The 17,869-nt window shown below is 42.5% G+C and overlaps 1 protein-coding gene across 1 annotated transcript; it reads left to right on the top strand.

Moving 5' to 3' along the window:
- The first annotated feature begins 4,599 nt into the window (after positions 1-4,599).
- Positions 4,600-11,951, top strand: ankef1a (ankyrin repeat and EF-hand domain containing 1a). The gene is made up of 9 exons (XM_036550323.1): positions 4,600-4,951; positions 5,352-5,551; positions 6,198-6,347; positions 6,794-6,917; positions 7,337-8,171; positions 8,860-9,086; positions 10,580-10,740; positions 11,352-11,489; positions 11,796-11,951. Exons 1-9 carry the CDS (start codon positions 4,600-4,602, stop codon positions 11,949-11,951), a joined length of 2,343 nt encoding a protein of 780 aa, XP_036406216.1.
- Positions 11,952-17,869: the final 5,918 nt, after the last annotated feature.

The following is a 17,869-nucleotide window of genomic DNA, read 5'->3' as shown; positions in this document are numbered from 1 at the left end:
TACACAGCTGTTTTGCCAAGTGTGGGCTTTGTTTGGTTCATCTGCAGAGTACATTTGAATGCGAGGCCAGACTTGATCCTGATATTTCTGCCATGATCTTGGCACACGTGTGGGTATTCTCTCCAAGCTTGTCTCTGGTCCAGAAAAGGAACAGATTTCCATCAGGGAGAATGGTCTGTCCATGATTCTCCCACAAATGGTGACATCATCATAGTAGATCTGTGCATAGGCCCTGGTTATGTTGGCTTCTTGCATTGCTATAGATACTGTTGATGTAGATCCATACTGCATTTAACTGCTTATATTTCAATTCTAAATGAATTCTGCTCTGCTACATTCATGGTAAGTATGAATGTTGTCCAAAGAGGATGCAAGTGAGGGTGTGTGTATGTGTGTATATGTGCACACTTGCATGTGTAACCTGAATAGACTGAATGAAATGAAAATGACACTACTAGTTAAAAGCGTAGAATCATTCCATTTTCCAAGTTGCCAGCCAGGAATGCCATTTGAATATCAGCCCAAGAGTTCACAGAAAACCAAAAGGTTTCTGGATGCATGTCAATAGAAACACATAACTTCATTTACAAGGTATAGCACTCTTTATTCGCATCACTGTGATTTGACTTTTAGAGTCTCCGGTGTCTAGACAAGGCGTCAGTAGGTGAACTTAAGACCCCAACTCATGTAACTCCATAAATATCAGTCCCTTACCAGTCATCGCCATACAGTAGTTCATGGGTGGTGTGCGCAGGATTATTCTTTTTTTCTGTCAAATGAAAGAACTTGAATAATTACAGTTGCTGGGCTGGAAAGGGGGAATATTTGAAAAGTGAGATTGGAGTACGAAGAGTGGGCTTCTTTGAAGCTACAGCTGTTATGTTATTATGATGAATATGGTTTATGTGCACCCCACAGTCCTTCCTCAGTGAAGTACGTAGTAATGGAATACAGGGGGAAGAACTGACAGCACAAGAATTCTGTGTTCAGTACATGGTTAATCATGTATAACTGGTTACACATGACAAATGCCACTGAGCAAGGCGTACATCTGCATTCATACAAAGTTCCTAGCATGCAATGAAAGTATGCCGTTAAACATGTATTCTCTTTTTAATGTACTGTAAAGCATTATATTCTGCAATATATTACTACTAGACTACTAAAGTCACCTATATGTTCACTATGTATTTCAGGAATGTTGCATTTTATGAATAATAATGGAGCCAATAGATGTGTGATATAGTAAGGAGTACTAATGTAGTATCTGCTTGGAAAAAAAAAAACCTTTTGCCCTAAATGGTATAATAAAGTTGGAATCAGTGGCACAGCATTGATGCGAATGTATATGAAGGATAAATTACAGATCATACATCTGATTCAGTGCAGTTCTGGATTTAATTGCATGTTGAGCATTACAAATAGGGATGAGTGGCATCGGCAACAATGTTGTGAAATCTGTTTCAGGTTGGTGCAGGTGACTCGATTTGGGCGTGGGAACCGTGGGAGCCAGCCTGGGCTGGAAAGGGTGGGATTCTGTCAAAATATCCTGTTTATCCTTTATCGTTACACACACATTTGATATAACAACAGATCAGCTGGTGTACCTTCGGAAGCCCGTGCAGTCTGTGGCCCAAACAGAGACAGTGAAGGTGTATGTGCAGAACACCGGGAAGCTGTGTGTATTCAGATCCCAGATGGAGAAAGAGAAAATGAAAAAGCTAAAATCCAAAGTGCAGGTATACACACAGTATTCACGGAATTCACAAGCGATAGTAACAGTTAATTTAATGTCCTCCCTTTAGACAGAGGTTTCTTACTCATTAATTATTAATTCAAATCATTAAACAAAAGCTTGGATTTAGAGGTTTGCACAAGCTCTGTAATCAGATACACAAAGCAAATAAAACAGGCCCTTTTTAAACATTTTCAAGCATGGTAACAACACCAGCTGAAGTGTACTGGTGTGCCGCAATGAAAATACCTATCTCTCAATATTAGTGTTGCCCTAGTGACATCTGGTGGCCACAGTACTCTGGATTAAAATCTGTTCACAATAGTATCACAATATCTTCATTGCCACCAGACATGAAAAGCACTCCACACATCACACATCAGATATATACATTTGACAGCAGATTAGCTTTCCTTTCTTGTCCATTTTCAAATTATTCTTGGCTGGGTAAATGAAAATAAATGACAGAAGGTCAACATATGCTGAACAATATTATTCTTCTTTTCATCTTTTGAAACAAGACAAAAATGTGAGTCCTATTTAGCCTAAATAAATTCTATTGCATTCTACATTCACTGTTTTTTTCATATGTTTCATAAGTGACTGATTGTCACAGCCTCGCAGTCGTTACCATCCATACATCCTGCTACATCAGGAGCTTCCTCTTTAGGCTCCTCGGACCCCTTCCTGTATACCCTGCAACATTCTGCGACATACATTGTAAACATACAGCATAATTACACACTGAAAATATGTTTATGGTTGTCATTTGCTGTACAGCTGCTCAGTGCAAACTTCCTTGGTAAATAAAGGTTAAATAAATAATTTCAGTAAAAATTGTATACAAGTTTTTTGTTTTACATATGATCCATTTATCCTGCATGAGACCAATGACTCTTTGTTTGAATGTCCAGTGCTCACTGTTGCCAGCTAATTCGTGGTTCAGTTCTCCTACACTCCGCTTCACGTCACCTTGTAATACTAACATATATTTTTCTACTCTGCCTTCATGAACTGCTTTTCTGCACGTCAGTCGTGATTTTATCGCATTGTAAGGTACAGAATAGAAGCAGGATTCAAACGTAGATATGTTGAAAATAATCGCTGAGTAGAAAAGATTGTTCATTATCAAGTGTTTCTAGCCCTCATGCTGAAGATATTCTTACATAACTCACTCAAGCATCCATTGAGAATTCAAAATGATTGGATTGGACATTGGACGCGGATTGGACATGTGGTAATACAACAGTGAGCCACCAGATGGTGAAAATTCTAAAAACACTTCAGCACCATTGTCATCAATTGACTTTTGGTCCTCCAGGTCCGACTTTTTATTAACCTTTTTTTATTATTATTAACAAATATTAACCTTGATTACATTTCAAATAATATTAAGCTTAACATTTGTAAATATCAGTCCATTAAAATGATAGGTGTTAATTTGTTCATAATTGCCACAGACACCATTAGATGTAGAGAGTTTTAACCAGTTCTTTCTTTTTTCCGTCAGTGCCTATCGAGCTGTCTTCTGTTTTAAACGAGCATTATGCGCTGCAAACATAGCTGAGTGCAATAATGCTATTTACAGTTTGCGCCTCCCACATTCAGTCCTAGCCTAGCTTCATGGAGAATACCCGCGACTCATCAAAGGTTAGGTGATACGGCAGGGGTAATTCTAGCTGTGTGGAGCAATTAAATAAGAACAAGCGCACGTACGAGCCAGAGAACCCGTTCCTCCGAGCTCCTCCCGATTGCCTTGGGACGTCCTGTTGCTACGGAGACGAAGCCTCGCACTTCTAACAAAGTGAAAGACAGTCAGCTGCTCTGCTTTGAGACGCTGTTTCAGAAGTCAAACTGCTAGATCGACACTAATGTAATGCTTTCTTCCACGGTGTTAACCCTATGGTTAACAACCGAGTATGGTTAGATTTCTAACAATGTTTTGAGAGCGAACGAGTTTTGACCCCCTGCTGTCATCATCGCGGATCTCCGCAAGCGTAAGTACATCCAGTGTTTTCCGGCTAAAGTTGCCTGGGTCGATTCCAACTCAACATTTGTTTAACGAGGTTAGTTGTAAAAACCGTCCCGCAAACGCATTTCCTTTGCTTTTTGAATGGACGTGTGTTAATCCCCACGAGTAACAAGTTCATTTGTGAAAGTGATTATACTGGGACTAGCTAGATATGTTGCCAGTTGCTAAACGTGGGCACCAAGATAGCGTTGCCATGTCATTATAGCTTTAACCAACATTTAATAGCCTAAGTTTGCTGGGTAGGTAGCTAACTATCACAAATAATATGGGCAGTGAATAGCTAAACGTACATACTGGTACTAGCATACTAGTATGAAAACTGTTGAATAAGGTTCATGACTTCGTTAATAAGAATATTTTGATCCAGGTTTAGGGTAGGCTATTTTATGGCAACTGCTATAAGACAAGAAATCTCATAATTCCTCTGCATTACCATTGCTTCATTATTAACCACGATCACAATACACAACATAGGAGACTGACAAAACCCTTCTAATTCCTTATTGACTTCCTTATTCTTTGGTTTGTCTGGTCAACCTTTCTGTAGAATTACAAGTAAGATTGATGCATTGCATTATTACAGGAGCACGAATACAGAATCAGTAAATGTGCTTCACATTGTATACATAACATACATTTCTCCGATACATGTAATGCGATTTTTAACAGGTTACTATACACAAACCATTGCATATGCTTTTGTAAACATACATTTACAGCACTGCAAACAATTGTATAATATAATTGCATAATTGCATAATTATAGCTATCATGTTGAGAGAACATAATAGTGACACATCCCTATACTGGGTGTGGTCACAGCTGACCCGGGATGAGGAGCCCGGTGGCCGAGGGGCGCCTGGAGGTGCTGCAGGTGTGCAAGCTGCTGCAGTGTGTCCACGAGGGCGACAAAGCCCAGATCGAGAAGCTGATCGGCATGGGCATCCCGGGCCTCATCAACCTCACCGAGCCCGAGGAGGGCACCGGCGCACTGCATCTGGCCTCTGCCGCCAATGACGCCGACATGGCCGGCTTCCTGCTGTCCCGGGGGGCCACGCCCGACGTGCAGGACAAGCTGGGGCGCACCCCGTTGATGAAGGCCGCCGCGCTGGGCCACGACGGGATGGTGGCGCTGCTGGCCCGGAGCCACGCCGACATGGGCCTGGTGGACAACGAGGGGAGAGGTAACCAGCGGTCGAATCCCAAAATCCCCGGTTCTGCTTCTGTTTTAACAATCAGCTCCGCCCTGTTCTCATGCTTGTTGACCTGCCCTATTTCTGGTGACCTACGAGCGGTGCCGCCAAGTGCCCCGACAGGCTGACTCATCGAGATGCGTGCTGTCCCTCTTTAATATTTGATGAGGTCGGGGTGTCAGGAAACTGAGCTGGAGCCAGTGCAGTCTCAAACAAAACACTCCCTAATCATTGCGACTGCTGGCCGTACAAAAGCCAATCACGGCAGATCGCTGACGCTGCACCGCTGTGTATCTCGCATTCCTACACCGAATCACGCGGATGTAATCGCATATCAGGGCGGACTCCTCCACACACGCCCGTGTCCTCACCTCCACGGCTCCCCCTACAGGTGTTCTGTTCTACTGCATCTCCCCCACCAAGCGGCACATGCGCTGCCTGCAGACGGCTCTGGACAGCAAGGCAGACGTGAACAACGTGTCCAACGCAGGGAAGCCCGTGTTCTTGCTGGCCTGTGAGCATGCCCAGGACTGCGAGAACATGTGCATCAGCATACTGGAGCAAGGGGCCGACCCCAACGCCACCAATCAGGTAAGTACCCTACCTTCAAATGCTATGTTTTAAGGGCAGGCCTGATGAATGGGTTAGGTTTAAGCATACATAAAACTTTTAAATGACAAAAAAAGACTTACAGAGGTTCATCTCAGGTCGCATGAGCAATATGTTTCACAGAGGATGATTTGTTTTACAAATAGCAAACAATCACATGATTTATGATCAAACTTATAAAGCGCAACAGCAATTAGCAGGTAGCTCACCTAGTACTGTTGTGGGGCTGGCAAAATTATCATTCCTGTGCTACTGTAGGAGAGTTTAAAAGCTGGAGTGAACATGCAAATCACTACTACATCACCCATCCTCTGCAACTGGTGTGATTAGTTCCCCTGTTGGTGGACTTGGTCTCACTATAGCTCTTGCTGTGATGTGTGGATGGTGGCCCAAAATCTACAGCAGGCCTATCCCATTAAACTACCATGACAGGGAATCTTTCTCATATCCTTCCCCTATGGTGTCTGGTCCTTTTTGTTATATGTTTACTTTTTATGAGCCATGAGCCTTATATCAAAAAGGTAATATTCATGATAGAATTTAGAGCTAACTGCAGTGCAGTAGATATGTCAGTGATCTCCCATGCATTCTGTATTGATGGGCTGCTGACCCTCTGTTCTCCTCCCAGGTTACGGCCCGGACGGCTCTGATGGAGGCAGCAAGGGTTGGGGCCCTGGATCTGGTGCGGGCTATCCTGAAGAAGGGGGGCAATGTTAACGCCCTGGACAGGAAGAGGACCCACGCTGCTCATTTCGCAGCCAAGGGGGGCTTCTTTGAGGTGGGGTGGCCATACATTTTTGAAGTAATTTCTGCCTTGTTGGGCAAAAGGACATTTTTTTACTGTTTCTGATAGCGGAGGAAGATCACGAGCATGTTCTGACTCCACTATTTTCAAACTGGACCGTGCTGTGCAGAATATTACAGTGGCATAATGACACAGTAATAAACTGCTGGTTCATGGATTTCGTGGTAATCATAGGAATTTGAAGGGAGGTCATATAAAAAAGTCACTTACATTTTCACTACCATATCATTATGTTAAAATGAGTTGCAAATGGAGGAAATTTCAGTTTATTTCAGCCCTGCTGCTCCTTTGAGTCCTCACAGGTGTGTGCCAAAAAGATGGTAAAAATATTCAATTTAAATCATTTTGAGAAGGGGATATACATATGTATAGTTTGTTACTTTGTCAGTGAATAAGTGAATATGGACTCTTCTTCCCAGGTGATTCGGGTGCTGGCTGCGTATTCGGCAGACCTGGGTGTGATCACAACGGAGGGGAACACGCCACTGCATTTTGCTGCTCGGGGCGGTTTTACAGACTGCTGCCGGTTTCTCGCTCAGAGAGGTAGGCCAGCACTATGAGGACTGTAAGTGTACTCTGCCTGGATGTCACTGTCCACTTTATGACTACATATTTACAACAACATAACAGAGTTCCTCTGTTGACTGTATATGCTGTACAGGTTTTGCCATGGAAGCAAAATCATAAAGCTGATGGCTGCTCCAGTGCCTGCATTTATGATTATCATTGGGGAGACCAAAATGGTCTGAGCCCGTCTCTTGAATGTCCTTATATGTGTGATCAATGAGATAAAGAGTACCAGTAATTATCTGCGTATATTATCAGTACTGTCGAGAGGCAAAACAGTGTTACTTTATGTGAGCAAATATTTTCTTCTTTTGTAAATGACAGGTATGGCTGTCTCAGTCCATCCACTCATGCACATGCATGCACCAATGTCCATTTAATGTTTGCTACCCCAGGCTGTAACCCCAAACTGAAAAACCAGGAAGGCTTGATCCCTCGTCAGATCGCCAAAGACAACGGGCACAGGGCGGTGGTGAAGGAGCTGAGGAAAGCGGAGAGGCTGCACGGGAAGTACTCCAGGCAAGGAGCTGTCAACCCCAACCAGCCGTGGGCCCTGGCGCTCCACGACTGGTCCAACGAGCACGAGGCGGCGCTGCGAAGCGCCTTCGAGACGGCGGAGGACGGGGCGCCCGGCGCGGAGACGGTCTCCCGGGAGACCTTCGTGTCTGTGCTGCGGAGCCAGGGCGCGCCCGTCAGCGCCGAGGACCTCCAGGCACTTGTGCTCGCTCACGACAAGAAGCGGGAGGGCTGGATCAACCTGGACGAGTTCTTCAAGGGCGTCAGGTTCCTGCAGAAGGCCTTCGTCATCACGTCCTACGGGCCGAAGAGGAAGAAGGCCGGCAAGGCGGGCAAGGGGAAGAAGAAGAGCAAGTACGTCCTGCCTCTGCCCATCTGCACCGTGCCCCCTGAGCTCGTCCACCGGCGGCCTGACGGGGGGCCGCCCCACTTCATGATCGAGAGCTACCAGCACTGCACCGACGCCTCCCGCTGGGACCGGGACCACCCGCCCAGCCACCCCGTCGAGGACGACTCGGCCTGGTACATCGACGAGCCCGACCGGATCTACGTCAACATCAACCACTGCGTCAAGACAGGCGACCTGGAGTCCCTGCACCTGGCCTTCAGCCAGCAGGTCCCCGTGGACGTGAGGGACCGCTTCTACAAAACGCCCCTCATGACCGCCTGCGCCACTGCCAACTATGAGGCGGCCAAGTACCTCATTGGCCTGGGGTGAGTGAACACTTTCACAGGAAGTATCATTTGTTTAGCCATTGAGGTCATCATGTCCTAGCAGTGCTGTGTTAAGGATAACAAGTTAGTTATTCATACTACAAGTGGTGTTCAGAACCATTTTAGACACATATTCACCCATCATCCTATGTACGTTAATTGTTGAGAGAGATCATTTTTAGTTGAATAGTCTAACAATTATTTAGTATAATAGATAACTTTTAGTATAATAGATAAAAACAACTTGAAACAAAACCTGAAATTAAAAGGTATATTATATTATGTATCATAACAAGAATTACATATATAATATATATGTATATTCTATGTAATTCTTTTTATGTTTCCTTTAAAGATTAAAGTTATACCAAAATTTAAATGTGTACTGTTACTGCATCCAGAAAGTCTGGAAAATAATTCTGAAAAAACAGTTGTTGTCTCTTTATGCCAATTACATTATTGGCATTTAGCAGACCCTCTTATCCAGAGCGACTTACAATTTTTTACATGTTACCCATTTCTACAGCTGGAATTTTACTAAGGTGATTCTGGGTTAAGAACCTTGCCCAAGGATATAGCAGCAGTCCCCAGCAAAGAATTGAACCAGCAACCTTTTTGTTACAAACCCTGCTTCTTGCCACGATCCTACACTGCCGCCCTGATCATCTTCTCCTTTGGGTCACTGTAGGGCCGACGTGAACGCGTGTGACCAGTTCAACTGGACACCCCTGCACCACGCCTGCCACGCGGGGCAGGAGGACATCGTCGACCTGCTGGTGCAGGCGGGGGCCGCGGTGGACCCTGTGGCGATGAGCGGAGGCACGCCGCTCATGAGGGCCATCGAGAGCGGCCGGCCCGGCTGCGTGGACTACCTCATCAAGGCCGGAGCCAGGGTGCAGGCGGAGAACAAGAGCGGTACCTCACAGCACCATCTCCACTCTCCAGTAGCTTACTGTGCATTCCAATAAGATTTTTTGACAAATTCCAATCACAAAATTCTCCTTTCCAGTTTACGTGAAGCAATGCAGATAAATCAAAACTTACACCTACCCAGTCTACTCTATTATATTAAGTCCTTGCAGAGAATTTCAAGGCTAAAAATGCAAAAACAAAAGTGCTATTTTAATAGTGTCTGTATGTCAAAGTGAGCATTATCCAGTATCCAACCCTCCAGCTCTACACAGATTCGAATGCTTGTTCAAGGTAATGCCAAATCCAGAGTTTATTCCAACAATTTAAGTTCCAAGTAATTGACCTAGAATAAGACTTATTTTCTTGTGTTTCACAACTGTTCTACACCTTAGCTTAATTAAAATGCACACTGTGTCCGTGTTATTGGACCAAACTGTCTCTAAGATGTATTATTCATTAATTTGTTGGCACCTTCATCCAAGGACAGTTCTACAGGAGTTTCCCATGCATTCAAATTTCTACATTTACATATGCAACAGCTCATGACGTATATAGTGCCAGTCCGAAATAAATTTCACATATACTGAGCAATGTTTTAAAGTGACCTGAGATTAGTGTAGGCGGTATACTTTGGAGGCAGAGGAGGACAGGGTAACACTACTTGTCACTGTTTTGAACAGTGAACTGATCACATTTGCCACACTTAAATCCCATCGTGAACCTTACTGTAAAAAGTGTAGTATTCCTGGAAACATCTCTCCAAACCAATGCAATAGTGGACTACAGAAGGGGAGTGTTGCAGTGTGACATTGTGGTAAGGAGCAGGGGTCGTAACCCAAGGTTACTGGTTCAGTTCACAGGTGAGAGGTGGGCTACTGCTGTTGTACACTTGAGCAAGGTACTTAACCCAAACTCAGTAAAATATAATGTATAATAATATAAAATATAATCAATAAAATCTAAGTAAATTAGCCAGATGTATAAATGGATAACATTTAAAACTATGTAAGTCACACTGGATAAGAGCATCTAAGCAAACGTAATGTAATAGTTACCTATAGCCGTCTATTAACCTCCCACAAGCCTTACCTCCACATTGCCACGCTCCCAATGCAGCCTCAAGCATCACAGCCCTAATCTGTCATTGGCACTGGGGCTTGTGCTTCCATTCATATAAAAGGGTTCCACTATCACTCCTACTAGCCAACAAGCTAGTTCACTTATAGATACAAACCACTGACAATACATATAAAATGCTTATTGATTTTATTTTTCTAATACAATGAAATGTAGTGAAATGTATTGATCATTTTAAAGTTTTAGAAATATGCAAGTAAAAAGACATGGTTTGACGATGGTGGAAGGGAAAGGCTAGTGTTATCTAGCAGGCTGGCTTCCAGGCTACACAGATACCATTCAGGTAAATGGAAACACAGTGCTTGTAATCATAACATTTTGTGGCTTATTTGATATATGAGTGATATATTTCATTCTAGAGAAAAACTGTATGGATATAGCCCGGGTCTATGCTGACCAGAGGATACTGGACTTAGTCAAGGCCAAATTTGACACTCTTCCTAAACCCAAGGAGAACAAGAAAGGAAAAACTGCCAAACCTCCACCAAAACCAAGACCAATCACCTCTGCTAAAGACAAGGTAATAGGCCAGTTCACAACACCATTATATGTATATAGCTAATTGTTGGATATACTGTAAACTTTTGGGACAAATTGAACTTTCTACCCACAAGGTTAGAATAGGTTTTATTTATAATAATACAAAATGATATGATAACACAAGTCTGGGATTCATTACCTTGTGAGGCAGCCAGCTCCCTACTGGCTGGTTTATTTTACTTGTTAATTGAGGAAACAGTTTCTCCTGTTATCATGTGATAGGATCCTGTCTCTATGAGGTATATTAATAGTTTCAGGATGCATTTTTTCTGTGTAGCAATGTTGTTACTGTGCTTTCCTTGCAAAATTGTCCTCTGTCTTATCTATGTATAATTTCCACCTGCATAATAAACATACTGAAACAAGAGAGGGGGAAACGGATAGCTGTATTACTCTAGACCAGCAAATTGTAACCAAATTAGTCCAGACGTGTAGGATTACTCTCGACAAGGCTAGCAGGGGGATCTCAATTCCAGAGGCATTGTCCTAGAAGGAGACGTTTGGATCTTGTTTCCAACTCAAGCTACAGCCCTGTCCGTGCTGACATATGTATCGTCACCTTGATTATTCCAGTGTAAATATGTCTTGCAGGGTCCCCTTGTGTTGTCCCCTAACCCTTCGAACACGGCGTCAAAGAAGGAATTGCTGAAGGAGAGCATCCTGTTCCAGAACACTCAGATTACCAACGGAGCCATGAACAAGATTGACATCAGTTTCAAGCCAAGAACGGTGTGTCTCCGAGAACAAATGATGGGCCTAGATTGAATCTAATCGTGGTTCTGTTGTCTTTAAATACCAAAATACCAAAACTTTAAATACCAAAATAACATAGGTGTTGCCTTTTTTGTTGTCTCTACAGATTTGTGAGCGACACAAAATAGGCTGTCTCTTGTTTTCAAATTTAAGGATGACACGTCTTATGCTTTAACAGAATCTAGTCCATAGTCTAGTCTCTAAGGAGCTTAGCGTGCTGGGCTTAGCTGTCTGATGTTAACTTCCTCTTCCTGTGCCCCACTTCTTCCTGTTGCTTCTTAGGTGTGGGGTAGGCAACCGACTACCAGTCAGCTCATTCAGAGGAAGGAGGCAAGGAGGGAACGTCTGTCCAGTGACATCGACTTTGAGGATTTCCTGATGCCGTTCATTAAGAACGTCAGGCAGAAGGCCCAGCAGCTGGAGGGAGCCGAAGATTAATGCAAAAAAAGAACAGCATGTAACTGTTACAACACTAACAACATGGTCAGACAGGGTAGCTGTGTTTTTGTATTGCCTTTGTAAAAATGTCCAACAGTCTGATCAGATGTAAAAAATTAAGAATTTTACATTGTGGGCGTCTGTTGGGCAAATAATCTTTCAGCCACATTAATAATTGCCACAGCAAGAGACAGAGGTTAGGAAACCGCATAGTGCTGGCAGTTGGTTTGGGGACATTTTTGAGGAGGAATGCGTGCAAATGCTTAATATCCTGAAAATGCTTTCATTCTTTTGTTCCCCTTATGATTTCAGGCAGTTATGTTATGTGAGCTTCATTGCTAAAATGTTTATTTGAAATGATCTTTGAATACACGGGTAAACAGAAGTGTAAATGGTAACATATTTTAATTATTTAAAATAGTGATTGTATATTTTTAGTGGCATCCTGAATGATAAATACAGCTTTGATTCACTAAAATGTACATCTAAACATGAGTGAAACAGTAACAGTTACGCAATAATCATGTAGCATTCTGGGTAGTTGTAATGCATTTGGATTCTAGACATAGAATGGTCGCCTCCAGAATCAGTGTTCAGAACCGTCATTTTTAAATGTTTAACATTGATGATGCAACATTCCAAAGTAACATTTTTACAACTCAACCTTTAAAACATTGAGTTGACATCTCCTCCTCTTCTGTTTAGCCATCAAATGCAACAGCATAAACCAAGAGCCCTTACTGTTTCCATTCATCTGCTGGTTTTAAATCTAAACTGTAATGTGTCCTCAGTGCATTTGAACTATTTTCATTCTGGAGTTTTTGCTATCATACTGTAATCGCCTAATGTATTGTAAGTTACCCTGGAAGATGCAGCTACTAAATAACTAACGTCATGTAATGTAAATAATAAAAACACGTAAAAAGCTCAGAACCTATTGGTTGCAGTAGCATGGGTGACATTTTCCAGGTTTTGAAGATGGATATGATGCTCTACAATTGAGGCTACCTTGGCAGTTACCATAAATGACCGCTGAAAAACTAGTGTAGATGGATGTAGAACCTTCTCACCTACCATTGGGTTGTCTTGCTGGAAAGAAAGGAAGGACCTTTCTGTAACACACACTACTGTTTTCTGTCAAATACAAAGCTATGAATGTAAAAGACACCTTCAATGCATGTCTTATTTCATGGACCCCTCAGGAGAATCTTAAACTCAGACTTATTCTGAAAATTAGCTGTTGTCATTTCACTATGAATGAGGCCAGCCTTAAGCAGGCTGTGTTGTCCCTCCTGATGGTTTGAACCAATTCCAAGTAATGCCATTTGATCTGAACAATTCAGCCATTACATTCATTACTTACAGATATAGTCTAGGCAGAGGTAAAAGGCAAGGTATCTCTTGCCTTTTACATCTTTTGAGATGATTTATTCATCCACTGAATGAACACAGAAGGCAGGTTTGACTCTTAACCCCAGTATCATCTTCTACAACACCACATCACATCTCTTTTCTATGTCATCTGAGATATGGGTGCATAAACATGCGGCTTGCATGTTTAATGTACAGCATCTGGGGTTAGTGAGGTGGTACTACCAGTTACATTTACAGACCAATTGTAAAATAATCTCAAAAAGAAGGTGATGAGCAGGGAAAAGTCGGCCGATTGTCAAGCTGTTTTCAGAAGGCCTTTTTTTTCATCTTGCCTTTCCATCATCCTTCTTAGCAGATGGCAGAAACGTCCTTGCCCTTGGAGCGGTCCTGACTCAGATCTCTAACAGCTCCTCTTGTTTCCTCTTGTTTTGCAAAGTCTTACATATTTTTGGGTCAGAACAGGATCGTCTGGCTCTGATCTGGGCAGTTTAAAAATGGAATATTTACCTTGAAGGCAAGCAATTTGACATCATCACTAACTTTTCTGCTCTGTCATGGGTGCTCTGCAACACAAAGCCAACCGCCCGAATCATCAGATGGACCATGCAATCACAGGACTTTCATGTCAAAGTGAATTACCATACGGGTAAATGTCACATTGTACCTGATTGCCAAGTACTCCTCTGTGCCTAGAGGTCATATTAGCAGCTTACACAACACAGGAAACACAGGAGATGGCTACTGTTGACAGCTGCAAACAAGATTGGATAGACAAGTGGAAACATTCACTCAGAGAAAATCATTCTGGTGACATTTACTTCAAAATATATTTCATTTATGAGAGATTTTTTTGTTTGGAGAAAGAAGTAATTTGGAAGCAACATCTGTATTTTTGAAACAAGAAAATTAATTTTTTACATGAAAAATCTATGTTTATTTATAAGTAACCAAACATATTTTTAGTTCATACAGAAGCATCAACTTCACTATTTATATTTGTCTAAGAAACAAATTTCAAGCCTCTAAGCATAAGTCTTTGATCAAAATATCTTTGAATGCATGTTTCCCTTTATCTTAATCAGGTGTTTCTAAACTTTTGACTGGTACTGTATGTATTTCCATGACTGAGGAAACCTTTCTGAAATGCAGGCTATACTTCACACCATCACAGGAGGGGCTGTAACCCTGCTACTTTACAGCTGTTAGTCTGCAGGAAATTGTGGTCTTCAGTGTGTGTTTTCTCCACTGAGCTCTGCTGCTGACATGCCATCCCTCACAGTACTTGTGGCTGCCTTAATGAGTGATTAACTTAATCTCTGAAAGCTCTTGAAGAGTGAGTGATTCGTGACAGTGATGGCTTTCATTTGGAAGGGCAGGGAGAGGCTGCAGGCATGATCCTGGCAGTTGCTCAATGCCTGCAGTAAAGAAATGATTATTTATTTCAATCCTTTAGGTTTTTTTCTCCCTTGAAGTAGTTATTAATATAGGTCACAGTTCAAATGGACTATAATAGGGGTTCTGGCTTTGAAACTGTGGATGGACTACATGCTGTGATCTGAATGCTTAAAGCTGAATATTGTAATGTTTGAGATGGCTAAATGTAATCCATGTACATGATAAAGGAGTATATATTGATTAACTATGCAGTTTGTTTAAAATGTGGTGTTCAGTATACACCTGTAGAGTTTTGATGTAGCTTTTTGAATATGTGTGGATACATCAAATACCATGCAAATCACAGAAGTAACAAGTACAACAATAACATACAGGCACAGAATAATTAGGTTTACAATAGAGAGGAATGTGAAAAAGCTGAAAAACAGTTCAGACACAAGCAGATGTCAGTAATCTTTAACAGCAACATACCTACATTATGCTAAAGCAAATATAAAGTCAAGCAAAGGGTTAATTTCATGGGATCACCTGGATTAAAATCAATACTGTCATTTGTATGCATTTCTAACAATATTCAAAACATCAGAAGACATCACTGCTGCAAAAAAGTGACTGATCTGAAAGAATTACTCACCATTTCATTATAACCATTGCAACCTATCTACAGAGGTTGTAGTACAGCTGGAATTCACTTATTTCAATGTAGTATATTTGGGGGTGGAAATGAATTGGAATGACTGGAAATTGAATCAGAATTAGGGAAACATCACATTATATTTCATTTGGCACTGACTGAATTAAGCTGGTCAATGTTTTGTTCAAGCTATAATTACGCTATGAACAACACAATGTGGTTATCAGTTATGTTTTTTCCCCATAACTGGATATGACAGCTAAACAGAATGGTTTAGAAAGGTAATATAAACCCAAACAAACACATGGAAAGCCAACATAATTCATTTTGAATAGCACTTTTTTACTTACCATACACACTAGGAAAGAGACAATAAAATAATGAATTGCATGCTCTGTACAAAGAATGCAAAGTATACTGAACTCTCTTAACTTCAAAACAAAAGCTACTTTTATCCTGAAAGTGTTGAACTTCTGGTCTGTCATGAACACTTGGGGCACACATCCCTCTCTCTCTCTTACACACACGCAGACAGCCCAATGACCGTCTGCTCCAAGGACAAAAAAAGAAAACTCGGAAAAAGGTCAGTTCGGTTTAGATCTGATTGAGGACCTCCACAGTGAAGTCTCACCCTCATGAAAGAACCGGGGATGATAAAACAACAAACAAACCGAAGACGAAATAGACACATCCTCTGTCGGCGGGTATCTGGCAGGCGCTCCACCTCCCCCTCCACTCACCTTCTGTCGAAAGCACGCCGGCCGCCAGCCTCCTCACTGCGGGGACGGCTACCTGTGAGCCACGCCGCATTCTCTCCGCTCTCCACCAAATGTCACCTCTGTGGCCAACTGCCCCTCCTGCGCGTCGACAAGCTAAAATAAGGAACAATTAATGAGGGACAGTAATGACTGACAATGGAGTGTTATTCGGAGTGAGAGGAGAGAACCCCTTTAATGGGATTTGGGTGTTAACGCCGTGGAGGCACACACATGCATTATCTGCTCAGAGCAGCTCATTCATCAGCATTGTAAACTGCTTGAAATGAGGCTGTTGAATAAGCGGCGGAAGCCGGGGCCGCGCCTGGTACTGGCACAGAAAACACCATTTTTACACTGAATGCCTAGCTCTACTCCCGCGTTCTATTTTCCTCTAACTGGCTGCTATTGTGCATTCTTCTCTGGATGCACAATGGCGGTTTTAAATTCAGGTCGCGTTGCTGGAGCTCTCCCAGCAGGGGGCAGTCAGGGGCTTAAAGTATGGAGGAAACCTGCAATGAGGGTTTGTTTACAAAGAAGACAACAACAACCAAAAAAAGAACATGAACAGATTTTTTGTAATATAAACAAAAACTTTTGTGGATTGAACAACATACCAGCTATATGGAATTACATGTGCCAGCCAGTGATATTTTTGTAATATTAACTGTGCTGTTGTCACATACTCCTTTGTTTTTGATTGAATTTGAGGAAAGAATCTCTGGAAACTGCAGCATCCAACTCCAGCAGCTCCCACGTTAATGCAATTTTACCACTAGATGTCACAACCACTGAACCATCCCCATTACATTCTTATTGTAGCAAATGTTAATACTACTGTTTTAATTGCACATATATTGTCAGTTACTCTCTGAAACACAAACAATGTATTGCAGTCTGTGATGGTAGCTACTTTGTATTACAGCCACATAAGGATGTCTGTTAAATATGTCTGTGTGTTTATACAGGAATAATAACCACATGTATTGCGTATGGTATCTATGTTTCTGTCCCTTGTAATGTATACAATATTTGTATATTATATAGTATATATATAAATGTATACAGGTTGTGTTTTTTTGCTAAATTAGCCAACACAGTTAGTTGCATGGAAGGAGATCTGGGTGCAAAATGGAGGACCAGGTTTACAATGAAATAAATCCAGAAGTGATGAGGGTCCTCTGATGCTGTACTTTAAACAAACAAACACATATATACACACAGTGTGTGTGTGTGTGTGTGTGTGTGTGTTGTATGTGTGTATGTGTGTTTGAGTGTGTGTATTTGCGCACACGTGGATGCAGGTAAAATGGGAGCGGGTTATGTTCCTGCAGTGCTGAGCTGCTCCCAGCTGTCCTGCCTCAGATGAATGCTTCAGCTTCCCAGCCTAATTGCCGAGGTCTCCCAGCACTGCAGTGCCTCTGGCCTCTCTGCGCTTACTCAGCGGTTTCGGCCTCTCCATAACTCTGAGCGAGCAGAGCCGGGCAGGGTACTCGCTGTTTTACTGCCTAAAGCGGCTCGGCTCTGCTGCCTGGAACAGCCCAGAACGTTCGGGAGAGCCGGGGGGGGGCAAAAAGCCCCCGGGCCGCAACCCAGGGGTGCTCAGGGGTGCTTCACAATGGGAGCATTGACAGCATGCCATCAGCCTTGGCTGCAGTCACTGCGCAGGCATCATGTATGTGGAACATCACGGCAGCGTCTGCTCGACATTCTGATCAGCTTCCCATGTTCCCTTGCACAGCAGCTAGAGTCAGACATTT

Source organism: Megalops cyprinoides, chromosome 17, assembly GCF_013368585.1.
Source record: "Megalops cyprinoides isolate fMegCyp1 chromosome 17, fMegCyp1.pri, whole genome shotgun sequence".
Classification (NCBI taxonomy): Eukaryota; Metazoa; Chordata; class Actinopteri; order Elopiformes; family Megalopidae; genus Megalops; species Megalops cyprinoides.
This window is presented reverse-complemented; position numbering and strand designations above follow the sequence as displayed.